General features: G+C 50.0%; 1 protein-coding gene across 1 annotated transcript in view; it reads right to left on the bottom strand.

Annotated features, from left to right (window-relative positions):
* dnah2 (dynein, axonemal, heavy chain 2) overlaps positions 1 to 18,556 on the bottom strand; it is a 380,569-nt gene that overhangs the window by 34,980 nt on the left and 327,033 nt on the right. The window contains exons 68-69 of the mRNA XM_087982834.1: positions 16,729 to 16,877; positions 11,408 to 11,474 (exon numbers count right to left, since the gene is read on the bottom strand). Of these exons, the coding sequence (XP_087838960.1) occupies positions 11,408 to 11,474; positions 16,729 to 16,877 (216 nt within the window). The remainder of the gene's footprint in view (positions 1 to 11,407; positions 11,475 to 16,728; positions 16,878 to 18,556) is intronic.

Genomic DNA, 18,556 nt, shown 5'->3' with positions numbered 1-18,556 from the left:
CATGGGAAGGGGGGTGGAAGGTTAGAGGGGACATGGGAAGGGTGGTAGAAGGTTAGAGGGGACATGGGAAGGGGGATGGAAGGTTAGAGGGGACATGGGAAGGGTGGTGGAAGGTTAGAGGGGACATGGGAAGGGTGGTGGAAGGTTAGAGGGGACATGGGAAGGGGGGGTGGAAGGTTAGAGGGGACATGGGAAGGGTGGTGGAAGGTTAGAGGGGACATGGGAAGGGTGGTGGAAGGTTAGAGGGGTCATGGGAAGGGGGAAGGAAGGTTAGAGGGGTCATGGGAAGGGGAGTGGAAGGTTAGAGGGGACATGGGAAGGGTGGTGGAAGGTTAGAGGGGTCATGGGAAGGGGAGTGGAAGGTTAGAGGGGACATGGGAAGGGTGGTGGAAGTTTAGAGGGGTCATGGGAAGGGGGGTGGAAGGTTAGAGGGGACATGGGAAGGGTGGTGGAAGGTTAGAGGGGACATGGGAAGGGTGGTGGAAGGTTAGAGGGGTCATGGGAAGGGGGAAGGAAGGTTAGAGGGGTCATGGGAGGGGGGTGGAAGGTTAGAGGGGACATGGGAAGGGGGGAAGGTTGGAGGGATTATGGGAAGGGTGGTGAAAGGTTAGAGGGGTCATGGGAAGGGGGTTTGAAGGTTAGAGGGGCAATGGGAAGGGGGTGGAAGGTTAGAGGGGACATGGGAAGGATGGTGGAAGGTTAGAGGGGACATGGGAAGGGGGTTGGAAGGTTAGAGGGGACATGGGAAGGGGGTTGGAAGGTTAGAGGGGACATGGGAAGGGGGTTGGAAGGTTAGAGGGGACATGAGAAGGGGTGGAAGGTTAGAGGGGTCATGGGAAGGGGGGTGGAAGGTTAGAGGGGACATGGGAAGGGTGGTGGAAGGTTAGAGGGGACATGGGAAGGGGGTTGGAAGGTTAGAGGGGACATGAGAAGGGGTGGAAGGTTAGAGGGGTCATGGGAAGGGTGGTGGAAGGTTAGAGGGGACATGGGAAGGGGGTTGGAAGGTTAGAGGGGACATGAGAAGGGGTGGAAGGTTAGAGGGACATGGGAAGGGGGGGTGGAAGGTCACAGGGGACATGGGAAGGAGGGGTAGAAGGTCACAGGGGACATGGGAAGGGGGGGCGGAAGGTTAGAGGGGACATGGGAAGGGGGGTGGAAGGTTAGAGGGGTCATAGGAAGGGTGGTGGAAGGTTAGAGGGGTCATGGGAAGGGGGAAGGAAGGTTAGAGGGGTCATGGGAAGGGTGGTGGAAGGTTAGAGGGGTCATGGGAAGGGTGGTGGAAGGTTAGAGGGGTCATGGGAAGGGGGAAGGAAGGTTATAGGGGTCATGGGAAGGGTGGTGGAAGGTTAGAGGGGTCATGGGAAGGGTGGTGGAAGGTAAGAGGGGTCATGGGAAGGGGGAAGGAAGGTTAGAGGGGTCATGGGAAGGGTGGTGGAAGGTTAGAGGGGTCATGGGAAGGGTGGTGGAAGTTTAGAGGGGTCATGGGAAGGGGGGTGGAAGGTTAGAGGGGACATGGGAAGGGGGCGTGGAAGGTTAGAGGGGACATGGGAAGGGTGGTGGAAGGTTAGAGGGGTCATGGGAAGGGGGAAGGAAGGTTAGAGGGGTCATGGGAGGGGGGTGGAAGGTTAGAGGGGTCATGGGAGGGGGGTGGAAGGTTAGAGGGGACATGGGAAGGGGGGGAAGGTTAGAGGGGTCATGGGAAGGGTGGTGAAAGGTTAGAGGGGTCATGGGAAGGGGGTTGGAAGGTTAGAGGGGTCATGGGAGGAGTGGTGGAAGGTTAGGGGGGACATGGGAAGGATGGTGGAAGGTTAGAGGGGTCATGGGAAGGGGGTGAAGGTTAGAGGGGTCATGGGAAGGGGGGTAGAAGGTTAGAGGGGACATGGGAAGGGGGGTGGAAGGTTAGAGGGGACATGGGAAGGGGGTTGGAAGGTTAGAGGGGACATGAGAAGGGGTGGAAGGTTAGAGGGGTCATGGGAAAGGGGGTGGAAAGTTAGAGGGGTCATGGGAAAGGGGGTGGAAGGTTAGAGGGGACATGGGAAGGGTGGTGGAAGGTTGGAGGGATCATGGGAAGGGAGCAAGGTTAGAGGGGACATGGGAAGGGGGGTGGAAGAGGTGAGGGGACATGGAAAGGGGGCTGGAAGGTTAGAGGGGACATGGGAAGCAGGGTGGAAGATTAGAGGGGACATGGGAAGGGTGGTGGAAGGTTAGAGGGGACATGGGAAGGGTGGTGGAAGAGGGGAGGGGACATGGGAATGGGGGTGGAAGGTTAGAGGGGACATGGGAAGGGGGGTGGAAGATTAGAGGGGACATGGGAACGGGGATGGAAGAGGGGAGGGGACATGGGAAGCGGGGTGGAAGGTTAGAGGGGACAAAGGAAGGGGGTGAAGGTTAGAGGGGACATGGGAAGGGGGGGTGGAAGAGGGTAAGGGACATGGAAAGGGGGGTGGAAGGTTAGAGCGGACATGTGAAGCCAGGTGGAAGGTTAGAGGGGACATGGGAAGGGGGGTGGAAGATTAGAGGGGACATGGGAACGGGGATGGAAGAGGGGAGGGGACATGGGAAGCGGGGTGGAAGATTAGAGGGGACATGGGAAGGGGTTGGAAGGTTAGAGGGGACATGGGAAGGGGGGTGGAAGATTAGAGGGGACATGGGAACGGGGATGGAAGAGGGGAGGGGACATGGGAAGCGGGGTGGAAGGTTAGAGGGGACAAAGGAAGGGGGTGAAGGTTAGAGGGGACATGGGAAGGGGGGGTGGAAGAGGGTAAGGGACATGGAAAGGGGGGTGGAAGGTTAGAGCGGACATGTGAAGCCAGGTGGAAGGTTAGAGGGGACATGGGAAGGGGGGTGGAAGTTTAGAGGGGACATGGGAAGGGGTTGGAAGGTTAGAGGGGATATGGGAAGGGGGGTGGAAGAGGGGAGGGGACATGGGAAGGGGGTGGAAGGTCACAGGGGACCTGGGAAGGGTGGTGGAAGGTTAGAGGGGACATGGGAAGGGGGGTGGAAGAGGGGAGGGGACATGGGAAGGGGGGTGGAAGAGGGGAGGGGACATGGGAAGGGGGGTGGAAGATTAGAGGGGACATGGGAAGGGGTTGGAAGGTTAGAGGGGATATGGGAAAGGGGGTGGAAGATGGGAAGGGACATGGGAAGTGGGGTGGTAGAGAGGAGGGGACATGGGAAGCGGGGTGGAAGGTTAGAGGGGACATGGGAAGGGGGGTGGAAGGTCACAGGGGACATGGGAAGGGGGGTGGAAGATTAGAGGGGACATGGGAAGGGGTTGGAAGGTTAGAGGGGACATGGGAAGGGAGGGTGGAAGATTAGAGGGGACATGGGAAGGGGGGAAGTTTAGAGGGGACATGGGAAGGAGGATGGAAGAGGGGAGGAGACATGGGAAGCGGGGTGGAAGGTTAGAGGGGACATGGGAAGGGGGGGAAGGTTAGAGGGGACATGGGAAGGGGGGTGGAAGAGGGTAGGGGACATGGAAAGGGGGGTGGAAGGTTAGAGCGGACATGGGAAGCCAGGTGGAAGGTCACAGGGGACATGGGAAGGGGGGTGGAAGATTAGAGGGGACATGGGAATGGGTTGGAAGGTTAGAGGGGATATGGGAAGGGGGGTGGAAGAGGGGAGGGGACATGGGAAGGGGGGTGGAAGATTAGAGGGGACATGGGAAGGGGGTGGAAGTTTAGAGAGTACATGGGAAGGGGGGTGGAAGGTTAGAGGGGACATGGGAAGGGGGGTGGAAGAGGGGAGGGGACATGGGAAGGGGGGTGGAAGAGGGGAGGGGACATGGGAAGGGGGGTGGAAGAGGGGAGGGGACATGGGAAGGGGGGTGGAAGATTAGAGGGACATGGGAAGGGGGGTGGAAGAGGGGAGGGGATATGGGAAGGGGGTTGGAAGAGGGGAGGGGACATGGGAAGGGGGGTGGAAGAGGGGAGGGGACATGGGAAGGGTGGTGGAAGGTTAGAGGGGACATTGGAAGGGGGGTGGAAGATTAGAGGGATATGGGAAGGGGGGTGGAAGGTTAGAGGGGACATGGGAAGGGTGGTGGAAGGTTAGAGGGGTCATGGGAAGGGGGGGAAGGTTAGAGGGCACATGGGAAGGGGGGTGGAAGATTAGAGGGATATGGGAAGGGGGGTGGAAGGTTAGAGGGGACATGGGAAGGGTGGTGGAAGGTTAGAGGGGTCATGGGAAGGGGGGGAAGGTTAGAGGGCACATGGGAAGGGGGTGGAAGGTTAGAGGGGACATGGGAAGGGGGTGGAAGGTTAGAGGGGACATGGGAAGGGGGGGGAAGGTTAGAGGGAACATGGGAAGGTTGGTGGAAGGTTAGAGGGGACATGGGAAAGGGGCGAAGGTTAGAGGGGTCATGGGAAGGGTTACAGAGCACACTGCGGCTCCTGTCTTGAATTATATGTGTAGAACCGTTCCTATTCTTGAGTTTTACTTAAGAGATGTTGCATACTTGATTTGCTGATAAGCATGTACCTTTCGAAAAATTACCTCACAGACACTCCCATCTGAGGCAAATAGATGATTGCAAAATTTCAGTGTGCACAAAGAAATCTGAACATCAAAATTAGCTTGGCACTCTCTAGCACTTGGCCAGCGTTTAGCTTTGGATCAAAAGAATCCATTGCGCTGGGAATATTCTCCTTTATTCTCGAGGTACCTGGCAATTGCCTTCCAAGTTGGCGCTGCCAGAAGCTTGAATCTGAGCTGCTGAGTTCCAGTCAGCTGTTTTCCACCAATAATAGTGTCATGAGAAAGGAATGTGTGGCAGTCTCTAAATGAGGTAGCCAATTATCCCAGGGTCATTCCACTTTCCAGCATCAGCACAATTCCATCCTGCAGTGTTTTGGAGAGTCTCCATTGTTGCCACTGAGCTTTATCAGACGGAGCTGCAATCCTGGCTAATCGCCACCAGATGGTGGTGTTTACTGCAAATGGGGTTTTGACCTTCAGCACTGGCACACTGCCATAAACCCAGTCTGACTCATGTCCATTTCCCCACAGACAAGCCATAAATTTGTTTTTTGCCTAATTCATTGGGGAAAGAGAGGAAATCTTTTGCTTATTCCCCTACAGGTGTCAACTTCACAAGGCCTCAGTATAATGTGTTCAAATACAGAGTGATGCTTTCTGTATTCCTAAATTGAAAGTAAAGCTCTATCTCCACTGTCCCCCCCATCAAACACTCCCAGGACAGGGACAGCTCGGGGTTTAGATACAGGGTAAAGCTCCCTCTACACTGTCCCCCATCAAACACTCCCAGGACAGGGACAGCTCGGGGTTAGATACAGAGTAAAGCTCCCTCTACACTGTCCCCCATCAAACACTCCCAGGACAGGGACAGCTCGGGGTTATATACAGGGTAAAGCTCCCTCTACACTGTCCCCCATCAAACACTCCCAGGACAGGGGCAGCTCGGGGTTAGATACAGGGTAAAGCTCCCTCTACACTGTCCCCCATCAAACACTCCCAGGACAGGGACAGCACAGGGTTAGATACAGAGTAAAGCTCCCACTACACTGTCCCCCCATCAAACACCCCCAGGGCAGCGACAGCACAGGGTTAGATACAGAGTAAAGCTCCCACTACACTGTCCCCCCATCAAACACCCCCAGGGACAGGTACAGGGTCAGCATGGGTTACATACAGGGTAAAGCTCCCTCTAGACTGTCCTCCATCAAACACTCCCAGGACAGGGACAGTACGGGGTTAGATACAGAGTAAAGCTCCCTCTACACTGACCCCCATCAAACACTCCCAGGATAGGGACAGCACAGGGTTAGACACAGAGTAAAGCTCCCTCTACACTGTCCCCCCATCAAACACCCCCAGGGCAGGGACAGCACAGGGTTAGATACAGAGTAAAGCTCCCACTACACTGTCCCCCCATCAAACACCCCCAGGGACAGGTACAGGGTCAGCACGGGTTACATACAGGGTAAAGCTCCCTCTAGACTGTCCTCCATCAACCACTCCCAGGACAGGGACAGCACGGGGTTAGATACAGAGTAAATCTCCCTCTACACTGTCCCCCCATCAAACACTCCCAGGGACAGGGTTAGAGACAGGGTCACACTCCCTCTACACTGTCCCCCACCAAACACTCCCAGGACAAGGTCAGCACGGGTAAGATACAGAGTAAAGCTCCCTCTACACTGTCCCCCCATCAAACATCCCAAGGGACAGGGACAGGGTCAGCACGGGTTAGATACAGGGTAAAGCTCTCTCTACACTGTCCTCCATCAAACACTCCCAGGACAGGGACAGCACGGGGTTAGATACAGAGTTAATCTCCCTCTACACTGTCCCCCCATCAAACACTCCCAGGACAGGGATAGCACAGGGTTAGAGACAGGGTCACACTCCCTTTACACTGTCCCCCACCAAACACTCCCAGGACAGGGACAGCACGGGGTTAGATACAGAGTAAATCTCCCTCTACACTGTCCCCCCATCAAACACTCCCAGGACAGGGACAACACGGGGTTAGATACAGAGTAAAGCTCCCTCTACACTCTCCCCCCATCAAACACTCCCAGGACAGGGACAGCATGGGATTAGATACAGAGTAAAGCTCCCTCTATACTGTCCCCCCATCAAACACTCCCAGGACAAGGACAGCATGGGGTTAGATACAGAGTAAAGCTCCCTCTACACTGTCCCCCCATCAAACACTCCCAGGACAAGGACAGCACGGGGTTAGATACAGAGTAAGACCATAAGACCATAAGGATCTCACAAGGAATTAAGGGCTACAGGGGGAATGTGGGTAAGTGGAGTTGAAATGCCCATCAGTCATGATTAAATGGCGGAGTGGACGTGATGGGCTGAATGGCCTTACTTCCACTCCTATGTCTTATGGTCTTAAGGACAAGGACAGCATGGGGTTAGATATAGAGTAAAGCTCCCTCTACACTATCCCATCAAACACACCCAGGACAGGGACAGCACGGGATTTGATACAGGGTAAAGCTCCCTCTACGCTCTCCCCATCAAACACTTCCAGGACAGGGACAGCTCGGGGTTAGATACAGAGTAAATCTCCCTCTACACTGTTCCCCATCAAACACTCCCAGGACAGGGACAGCACGGGTTAGATACAGAGTAAAGCTGCCTCTACACTGTCCCCCATCAAACACTCCCAGGGACAGGGACAGCACTGGGTTAGATACAGAGTAAAGCTCCCTCTACACTGTCCCCCCATCAAACACTCCCAGGGACAGGGACAGCATGGGGTTAGATACAGAGTAAAGCTGCCTCTACACTGTTCCCCCATCAAACACTCCCAGGACAAGGACAGCAAGGGGTTAGATACAGAGTAAATCTGCCTCTACACTGTCCCCCCCCATCAAACACTCCCAGGGACAGGGACAGCACGGGGTTAGATACAGAGTAAAGCTCTCTCTACACTGTCCCCCATCAAACACTCCCAGGACAAGGACAGCAAGGGGTTAGATACAGAGTAAATCTGCCTCTACACTGTCCCCCCCCATCAAACACTCCCAGGACAGGGACAGCACGGGGTTAGATACAGAGTAAATCTGCCTCTACACTGTCCCCCCCCATCAAACACTCCCAGGACAGGGACAGCACGGGGTTAGATACAGAGTAAAGCTCCCTCTACACTGTTCTCCATCAAACACGCCCAGGACAGTGACAGCACGGGGTTAGATACAGAGTAAAGCTCCCTCTACACTGTTCCCCCATTAAACACTCCCAGGGACAGGGACAGCACGGGGTTAGATACAGAGTAAAGCTCCCTCTACACTGTTCCCCCATTAAACACTCCCAGGGACAGGGACAGTTGTGGTTTAGATACAGCACAAAGCTCCTTGTCAAATGCTCCCAGACATGTGTAAAGTATCTGATCTGTCAGGGAAGTAGTGGCAATGTCAATGATTAGTAATCCAGAACCCCAGGCTAATGTTCTGCGTTTGATGCCACCATGACAGATGGTAACATTTGAGCTGAATAAGGTTCTGAAATGAGTATCTGGCCTGATTGCAACTGTGTAATCATATTTGATTGTTGTAAAAAATCATTAATGTCCATTAGGGAAGGAAATATGCTGTCCTAACCAGATTTGGCCTCCATGTGACTCTAAATGCACAGCAAGGTGGTTGGTGTTTAACTGCTACCTGGGTTAGTGGAGACAGAGTCACAGAGGGCGACAGCATGGATACAGGCCCTTTGGCCCCATGTGGCCTTACTGCCCAGTCTTCACAATTTAATCAAGTCCCATTTGTCTGTGTTTGGTCCATATCCCTCCGTACCTATCACATCCATGTACCTGTCTAAATGTTTGTACTCACCTCCAGCACTACCTCTGGCAGCCTGTTCCAGACACTCACCACCCCATGCGAAACAATGTTCTCGAACCCTTTCGTATCTCTCCTCTCTCACCTTAAACCTATGCCACTTAGTTTAGACTCCTGTACCATGGGATAAAGCTGTTGGCTAAATATGCCTCTCATGATTTTATAAATCTCTGTACGGTCACTCCTCAGTCTCCCATGCTCCAGGGAAAATGGTCTCAGCTTACACAGTCTCTCCTTAGAACTCAAACCTTCCAATCCAGGTAACATCCTAGTAAATCCTTTCTGCAGTCTTTCTAGTGTAATACTATCCTTCCAATTGGAGGGTGACGGACCTGCATGCAGTACTCCGAATGTCTTGTACAGCTACAATAACTGCAATGGACAACAAATGTAGGTACCAGCAATGCCGACATTCCATGAAAGATTTTTTTAAAAACTCCAGTTTAATTCAGAGTAGATGTATATCATGGGAACATAACAATTTGTGTTTTTTTTAAACGTTTAATCCTTGTGCATTCTGTCACCCAGTGGCACCTGGATATTCATTTCCATGCGGCTGATTACTGAATTACTGAAATGGATTATTACACGTGTGATATCTTGAGTGATTTGTTCAGAATTTGGGAATGTATTGTTCATTTTATTGCATGTATATAAAAGAATAGCTAATGATGTAAGTTCAGAGTAAATGGTGAGAGACAATAGAGATGTTGCTGCACAATCTCTGCCTGAATTTCCAGATCCATACTAACTCAGTGAGTCTGCATCCAAACCTCACTCCGATGATATCCAGGGTAGCCGCGACAATGCCTCTACACATAGCTGAGCCAGGTAATGCAAGCAGTCAGCTCACCACAATTCCTAGTCCTGCCACCATTTTCAGGAGCTCAATAGCAGTTTAGAGGATGTGTTGCTGTGTCCTGCACCCAAGGATGCAGACTCCTATCCCAATGGGTTTATATCGCACGAGGTGTTTGAACTTTCAGCTTCATTTCTTTATTTTCTGCTTGAACTTAAGAAGGTCTGCAATATGTAATTTTTAACCTTATGTTTTACCCTATACTATAACTACTGCAATGTTTAACTCTTTCTGCCTTGTTCTTATGATTTTGTATCCAGACACTTGGATCGAAGATGGTGCCTTGTGTGGAGACATTATACATTTCACTCTGCGCCTGTACTTTGGTACTTGAGTACACATGACAATAAAATCAAAACCAAAAATTAGGACATCAATTGTCAAGGGGCAGAAGGAAAGATTGTGTTTTGGCAGCAGAGAGTGACCCTGCAATTTAATCCCAGGATATTGCTGATTGAAGAGTTTAGGATTCATTTCATTATGTAATTAATTCTCACTGATTGCATTTCAATGGAGACATCAGCCTGCCTTTATCAGGTGGTAATGCACTTCTGCTCACAAGCCCAGTTTGCTCATTTGTAACAGCTTTTGAAATAGACCCTGTGGACTGTTTGCTGCATCATAAAGTTAAAGTAAGTAAATAGATTCTGTTTGCCGTAAAATGGACTGTTTGCAGTGAGTCAGGACTGAATGGCCTTGTCACCACCTTGTTTTTGACATCATTCTGTCAAAGAGCCAGTTTTATTTATTTACACTAGTTAAGAAGGGCAGTAAAGACAAGCCAGGGAACTATAGACCGGTGAGCCTGACCTCGGTGGTGGGCATGTTGTTGGAGGGAATCCTGAGGGACAGGATGTACATGTATTTGGAAAGGCAAGGACTGATTCGGGATAGTCAACATGGCTTTGTGTGTGGGAAATCTTGTCTCACAAACTTGATTGAGTTTCTTGAAGAAGTAACAAAAAAGATTGATGAGGGCAGAGCAGTAGATGTGATCAATATGGACTTCAGTAAGACATTCGACAAGGCTCCCCATGGGAGACAGGTTAGCAAGGTTAGATCTCATGGAATACAGGGAGAACTAGCCATTTGGATACAGAACTGGCTCAAAGGTATAAGACAGAGGGTGGTGGCGGAGGGTTGTTTTTCAGACTGGAGGCCTGTGACCAGTGGAGTGCCAACAGGATCGATGCTGGGCCCTCTACTTTTGGTCATTTACATAAATGATTTCAATGCGAGCATAAGAGGTACAGTTAGTACGTTTGCAGATGGCACCAAAATTGGAGGTGTAGTGGACAGCGAAGAGGGTTACCTCAGATTACAACAGGATGTGGACCAGATGGGCCAATGGGCTGAGACGTGGCAGATGGAGTTTAATTCAGATAAATTCGAGGTGCTGCATTTTGGGAAAGCAAATCTTAGCAGGACTTATACACTTAATGGTAAGGTCCTAGGGAGTGTTGCTGAACAAAGAGACCTTGGAGTGCAGGTTCATAACTCCTTGAAAATGGAGTCGCAGGTAGATACGATAGTGAAGAAGGCGTTTGGTATGCTTCCCTTTATTGGTCAGAGTATTGAGTACAGGAGTTGGGAGGTCATGCTGCGGCAGTACAGGACATTGGTTAGGCCACTTCTGGAATATTATGTGCAATTCTGGTCTCCTTCCTATCGGAAAGATGTTGTGAAACTTGAAAGGGTTCAGAAAAGATTTACAAGGATGTTGCCAGGGTTGGAGGATTTGAGCTACAGGGAGAGGCTGAACAGGCTAGGGCTATTTTCCCTGGAGCGTCGGAGGCTGAGGGATGACCTTATCGAGGTTTATAAAATCATGAGGGGCATGGATAGCAAAGTCTTTTCCCCGGGATCAGGGAATCCAGAAGTAGAGGGCATAGGTTTAGGGTGAGAAGGGAAAGATACAAAAGAGACCTAAGAGGCAACTCTTTCACCCAGACGGTGGTACGTGTATGGAATGAGCTGCCAGAGGATGTGGTGAAGGCTGGTACAATTGCAACATTTAAGAAGCATTTGGATGGGTATATGAATAGAAAGGGTTTGGAGGGATATGGGCCGGATGCTGGTAGGTGGGACTAGATTGGGTTGGGATATCTGGTCAGCATGGACGGGTTGGACTGAAGGGTCTGTTTCCATGCTGTACATCTCTATGACTCTACAACTTGCACCAGTGCTCAGATTTCAACAGCAGCTTCTTGATTCATGACCCACATACCTGAGAAGACTCCATGTTCTTGATCCACTTCAGAGCCTGACCTTGGGGGTCCACCATCAGAGGCCACCTGGGGAAAGCAAGGACAGGTCAAGCTGGGTATTTGATTCATTTCGATCACTTCCCAATGATTATAGCCACTCTTTACCATCACGACCCTTTACGCAAAGAAACTTGTTCAAATCTCACTTCCTTGCACAAACTGCATTCTGGCTGGCGTTACATGGATGCAAATTTCTAATTATTGCTGCCATGGTGACAGATCAGAAACCTGAAGCTCCACGCACTTTTAATTCTGCAATGTGTTCTTTTCAAAACATAAGTAAGTGAGACAAAACAAGACTGCACGTGAAAACTCAGGGCTGTCTGGCCAAGGGCCCTGGAGGACCCAGGGAATGTCATGCCTGTAAACTGTCAAGTGGATGTAAGAGGAAAAGATAAAGCAGAGGCTGGCTACTGTCACCCTCTCGTCTGAAAGCCACCTCTTGCAGACATTCTTTGTGTTTTACCCTTCCAGGAATATAGAAAAGATGGGGTTGAAAACGGGCTGATATTCTGGTCTGTGTGTGCTAGTGGAAGAAGGCGAGCTCATGAACTGAGGTTTGTGTGTTCTGGCCACGTACTGAGAAGGTCACAGTTAAAACACCAGCTGCTCCCAGAGTCCATACACACCAATCAGCAGGCCAACACTGACTTTTTGTTTCAGAGGTCACTGCCGTGCACGTCCCCATCAAACCCTCCCAGGGACAGGGTCAGCATGGGGTAAGATACAGAGTAAAGCTCCCTCTACACTGTCCCCCCATCATACACTTCCAGGACAGGGACAGCACGGGGCTAGATACAGAGTAAAGCTCCCTCTACACTGTCCCCACATCAAACACTCCCAGGACAGGGACAGGAGAGAATTAGATACAGAGTAAAGCTCTTTCTACATACTCCCAGGCCAGCTACAGGGTTGGCATTGGTGTTGTGGTATTATTGCTATGTTGGTAATATACAGACCTAGGTTATGTTTTGGGAATGAGGGTTCAGGTCTAACCACTGCAGACTGAGTTACCCAAATTCAATCAAATCTTGAGTTAAACTGTGAAACCATCTAGTTCACTCATGTCTTTTGGGAAATACTCGTGTTGTCCTTACTTAGTCTGGCCTCCATTTGATTACAGACCAACAGCAATGCGATTGACTCTGAATGGCTCCTGGAAGTGGTCATTCAGATTTATCAGCTACGGGAAAGCCTCAGAAAAAGAGTTAAAGCTGACCAACCACCTGGCCTTGTCCCAGGCACCAGAAACAATGGCAAACCCAGCCATGCAAACTCCTGGTGAATAATTAAAGAGTTCACTGCAGGGTCAGGTTCCACAAATATCCTTATCCTCAGTGAGGGGGAGCTTAACACATCACCTTATAAAAGACAAGGTTGAAGTACTCACAGCAATCGTTATCTAGAGGAGCTGAGTGGGTGAGCTGGACGTTTCCAGAGACTCCCAGCATCATAGATGCCAGACTTAAGCCTATCCAATTCACTCCACTTGACATTAAGAAGCAGCTGATAACACTGGATACTGCAAAGGCTATGGGTTACAGAGTCATGGAGATGTACAGCACGGAAACAGACCCTTCGGTCCAACTCGTCCATGCTGACCAGATATCCTAACCTAATCTAGTCCCATTTGCTAGCACCCGGCTCATATCCCTCCAAACCCTTCCTATTCCTATACCCATCCAAATGCCTCTTAAATGCTGTAATTGTACCAGCCTCCACCACTTCCTCTGGCAGCTCATTCCATACACGTACCACCCTCTGTGTGAAAAAGTTGCCCCTTAGATCTCTTTTATATCTTTCCCCTTTCACCCTAAACCTATGCCCCTCTAGTTCTGGACTCCCCGACCCCAGGGAAAAGACTTTGTCTATTTATCCTGCCCATGCCCCTCATAATTTTATAAACCTCTATAAGGTCACCCCTCGGCCTTCGACGCTCCAGGGAAAACAGTCCCAGCCTGTTCAGCCTCTCCCTGTAGCTCAAATCCTCCAACCCTGGCAACATCCTCGTAAATCTTTTCTGAACTCTTTCAAGTTTCACAACATCCTTCCAACAGCAGGACGACCGAAATTGCACACAATATTCCAGAAGTAGCTGAACCACTGTCCTGTACAGGCACAACATGACCTCCCAACTGCGATACTCAATGCTCTGACCAATAAAGGAAGGCATACTAAATGGCTTCTTCACTATCCTATCTACCTGCGAGTAGGAACATGCACTCCAAGGTCTCTTTGTTTAGCAACACTCCCCAGGCCCTTTCTGGCAATATTACTGAAGGTATGCTCTGGAACATCCTGTGTTTGTCTATTACGGCAACAACACTAGCAGCCAGCCAACAATATAGAAAAATTTCCCACACTGAACAAAAATGCAGGATAAATCTAAATCGGCCAATTACTCCCTGTCACCCTACAATTGCGCATCAGTGAAGTGATGCAGGTCACTTTACTCAGCAATAACCTTCTCATTGACACCGGGCTGCGTTCCACTGAGGCCACTGAGCTCCTGACCTCATTACAGCCTTGGTTCAAATGTGGTTAAAAGAGGTGAATTTCAGAGGTGAGGTTAGAGTGACTGCCCATGACATCAAGGCTGCATTCGACAGAGTGTGACATTAAGGAACCCAAGCAAAACTGGAACCAATGGGTATCAGGGGGTAAACTCTCCTCTGGTTGGGGTCATATTTAACATAAAGGAAGATGGGTGTGGCTGTTGGTGGTCAATCATCTCAGCTCCTGGAACTTGTTGAAGGAACTCCCCCAGGCTAGTCTCCTAGACACAACCATCTTCGGCACTTCATCAAGGACCTCTAGTTAGGTCAGAGGTCACAATGCTTGCTGATGATTGCACAATGTTCAACATCATTTGCAACTCCTCAGATACTGACGCAGTCCATGTACAAATGCAGCAAGACGTGGAGAATATCCAGGCAAGTAACATTCACATCACACAAATGCCAGGCAAAGACCATAGAGTCATACAGTTACACAGCACAAAACAGATCCTTTGGTCCAACCAGCCTATGCCGAATATAATCCCAAACTAAACTGGTCCCACCAGTGTGCTCCTGGTCCATATCCCTCCAAACCTTTCCTATTCATGTACTTATCCAAATGTCTTTCCTTGACATTCAATGAATCCGCATTATCAACATCCTGGGGGTTACCATTGACCAGAAACTCAATTGAACTTGCCACATAAACAGTGGCTACTAGAGCAAGTCAGAGGCTGGGAATCCTGCAGCGAGTAACTCACCTCCTGACTCCCCAAAGCTTGTCCATCATCGATAAGACACAATTCAGGAGTGTAAAGGATACTCCCCACTTGCCCTGGTTGGGTGCAGCTCCAACAGTGTGACACCATCCAGGACAAAGTGGCCAACTTGACTGGTGCCACATCCATAAACATGACTCCATCCAGCACCAAGAACACTGCGGCAGTAGTGCGCACTGCAGAAACACTGCGGCAGTAGTGCGCACTGCAGAAACACTGCGACAGTAGTGCGCACTGCAGAAACACTGCGGCAGTAGTGCGCACTGCAGAAACACTGCGGCAGTAGTGCGCACTGCAGAAACACTGCGGCAGTAGTGCGCACTGCAGAAACACTGCGGCAGTAGTGCGCACTGCAGAAACACTGCGGCAGTAGTGCGCACTGCAGAAACACTGCGGCAGTAGTGCGCACTGCAGAAACACTGCGGCAGTAGTGCGCACTGCAGAAACACTGCGGCAGTAGTGCGCACTGCAGAAACACTGCGGCAGTAGTGCGCACTGCAGAAACACTGCGGCAGTAGTGCGCACTGCAGAAACACTGCGGCAGTTGTGCGCACTTCAGAAACACTGCGGCAGTAGTGCGCACTGCAGAAACACTGCGGCAGTGGTGCGCACTGCAGAAACACTGCGGCAGTAGTGCGCACTGCAGAAACACTGCGGCAGTAGTGCGCACTGCAGAAACACTGCGGCAGTAGTGCGCACTGCAGAAACACTGCGGCAGTAGTGCGCACTGCAGAAACACTGCGGCAGTAGTGCGCACTGCAGAAACACTGCGGCAGTAGTGCGCACTGCAGAAACACTGCGGCAGTAGTGCGCACTGCAGAAACACTGTGGCAGTAGTGTGCACTGCAGAAACACTGTGGCAGTAGTGTGCACTGCAGAAACACTGTGGCAGTAGTGTGCACTGCAGAAACACTGTGGCAGTAGTGCGCACTGCAGAAACACTGCGGCAGTAGTGCGCACTGCAGAAACACTGCGACAGTAGTGTGCACTGCAGAAACACTGTGGCAGTAGTGTGCACTGCAGAAACACTGCGGCAGTAGTGTGCACTGCAGAAACACTGTGGCAGTAGTGCGCACTGCAGAAACACTGCGGCAGTAGTGCGCACTGCAGAAACACTGCGGCAGTAGTGCGCACTGCAGAAACACTGCGGCAGTAGTGCGCACTGCAGAAACACTGCGGCAGTAGTGCGCACTGCAGAAACACTGCGGCAGTAGTGTGCACTGCAGAAATTCAGCAAGGCTCTTTAAAGAACATCTTCTAAACATGAGCACAACCATCTGGAAAAACAAGGCAGCCATGATGTGGAGGTGCCGGTACAAGAATGGGGTGGACAAAGTCAGAAGTCACATGTCACTAGGTTATAGTCCTACAGGTTTATTTGAAATCATAAGCCAGGTGACGAAGGAATAGTGCTCTGAAAGCTTGTGATTTCAAACAAACCTGTTGGACTATAACCTGATGTTGTGTGACCTCTGACTTAGAAAACCAAGGGTAGCAGATACATGGGAGCACCACCACCTCCATGTTCCCTTCCCAAACAGTCATGATTTACTTAGAAATCTATTGCTGTCCCTTCAGCGTCACTGTGTCAAACTTCAGGAACTCCTTCCTTTACAACGTTGTGATCTAACTATGTTAAATGGACTGCAGTGGTTCAACAAGGCAGCTGTCTACCATCTTCCCCAGAGGCAGCTAGGGATGGACAACAATTGTCTGCAGAGCCCACATCCTACGAATGAATTTTATTAAAAAACACTGGATTAGACATAGAGTACAGCACATTGACCCCATCAAACATTCCCAGGATAAAAACAACCCAATATTAGATACAGAATGCTCTGAATTTGTTAAGGACAAATGCAATGCCCCCTCAGTATTGACTTTGTGACAGTGCAGTGCTCCCTCAGTACTGACCACCTGACTGTGCAATTGCCCCATTGCCTTGGGTTGATACTGCTACATTAGCCTCTGCTCCCTATTCCAATGGTGCATAACCCCACATACCTGTTGCCTCTGGTTACAATGACTCCATTCTCAGTGGAGAAGGCATCTGTTGGCAGGCCCTGGATATTCCAGTCTCGCACTGTGGTGGGATTCGAGAGGAAGTTTGCAAATGCAAAGTCAGGTGAACAGGGAACAGCCCGTTGGTTGATCTGTAAGAGAATGTGACTGCAGCACAATCAATCCACGACATCAGGAAGCTATAGTCTGCTAGTGTGACAGTGGGGACACTGGCCATCTCAACTGCAAGGTTATCGAGCTGTAAATGTTAGCAAAATGAAGGATGACTGAGAGAGAGGTGAGGTGGTCCTGCAAAGGGAAGATGCAGGAATATTGATTTTGACAAGGTACACCTGAGGAAGGAGGGAGAACATTGAATGGTGTCCGTAAGCAGTTTGATGCTTCCTCATGAATGGAAATGATCTCATATCCCCTTCCAATTCTACAATCAAATGGAGACCAGAGCATACAAATACATCAACCTGTACAGACCTCTAGGAGCCCAGAAGACACCTGCCATTGATCCAATAGCCTGGAGATACCAGTCACTAATAACAAGGAGACACTGATCCAAAAACACAAATTGCTGGGAAAACGCAGCAGGTCTAGCAGCATTTGTGCATAGTTTAGCTCCAAAGATCCTGTCAGACCTGCTGAGCTTTCCCAAATATTTCTGTTTGTGATTTCTAGCATCCAGAGTTACTTTGCGTTTTTTTAGAAGATACTAATTACTGACTCAATAACCCACAGATATTGGTCACTGATAATCCAGAGATAGAGTCCCTGATCCAATAATCCAGAGATATCTGTCACTGATAATCCAGAGATAGAGTCCCTGACCCAATAATCTAGTGATATCCATCACTGATAATCCAGATATAGAGCCCCTGACCCAATAATCCAGAGACATCCATCACTGATAATCCAGGGATAGAGCCCCTGACCCAATAATCCAGAGATATCCATCACTGATAATCCAGATATAGAGCCCCTGACCCAATAATCCAGAGATATCCATCACTGATAATCCAGAGATAGAGCCCCGACCCAATAATCCAGAGATATCCATCACTGATAATCCAGAGATAGAGCCCCTGACCCAATAATCCAGAGATATCCATCACTGATAATCCAGATATAGAGCCCCTGACCCAATAATCCAGAGATATCCATCACTGATAATCCAGAGATAGAGCCCCTGACCCAATAATCTAGCGATATCCATCACTGATAATCCAGATATAGAGCCCCTGACCCAATAATCCAGAGACATCCATCACTGATAATCCAGGGATAGAGCCCCTGACCCAATAATCTAGCGATATCTATCACTGATAATCCAGATATAGAGCCCCTGACCCAATAATCCAGAGATATCCATCACTGATAATCCAGAGATAGAGCCCTGACCCAATAATCCAGAGATATCCATCACTGATAATCCAGAGATAGAGTCCCTGACCCAATAATCCAGAGATATCCATCACTGATAATCCAGAGATAGAGTCCCTGACCCAATAATCCAGAGATATCCGTCACTGATAATCCAGAGATAGAGCCCCTGACCCAATAATCTGGAGATATCCATCACTGATAATCCAGAGATAGAGCTCCTGACCCAATAATCCAGAGATATCCGTCACTGATAATCCAGAGATAGAGCCCTGACCCAATAATCCAGAGACATCCGTCACTGATAATCCAGAGATAGAGCCCCTGACCCAATAATCTGGAGATATCCATCACTGATAATCCAGAGATAGAGCTCCTGACCCAATAATCCAGAGACATCCATCAATGATAATCCAGAGATAGAGCCCCGACCCAATAA

This window comes from Chiloscyllium plagiosum, unplaced genomic scaffold (assembly GCF_037043375.1).
Source record: "Chiloscyllium plagiosum isolate Xiang-an unplaced genomic scaffold, Cpla_swu_hap1 HiC_scaffold_44, whole genome shotgun sequence".
Classification (NCBI taxonomy): Eukaryota; Metazoa; Chordata; class Chondrichthyes; order Orectolobiformes; family Hemiscylliidae; genus Chiloscyllium; species Chiloscyllium plagiosum.
The sequence above is the reverse complement of the archived record's forward strand: the minus strand, read 5'-3'. Positions and strand labels throughout refer to the sequence as shown.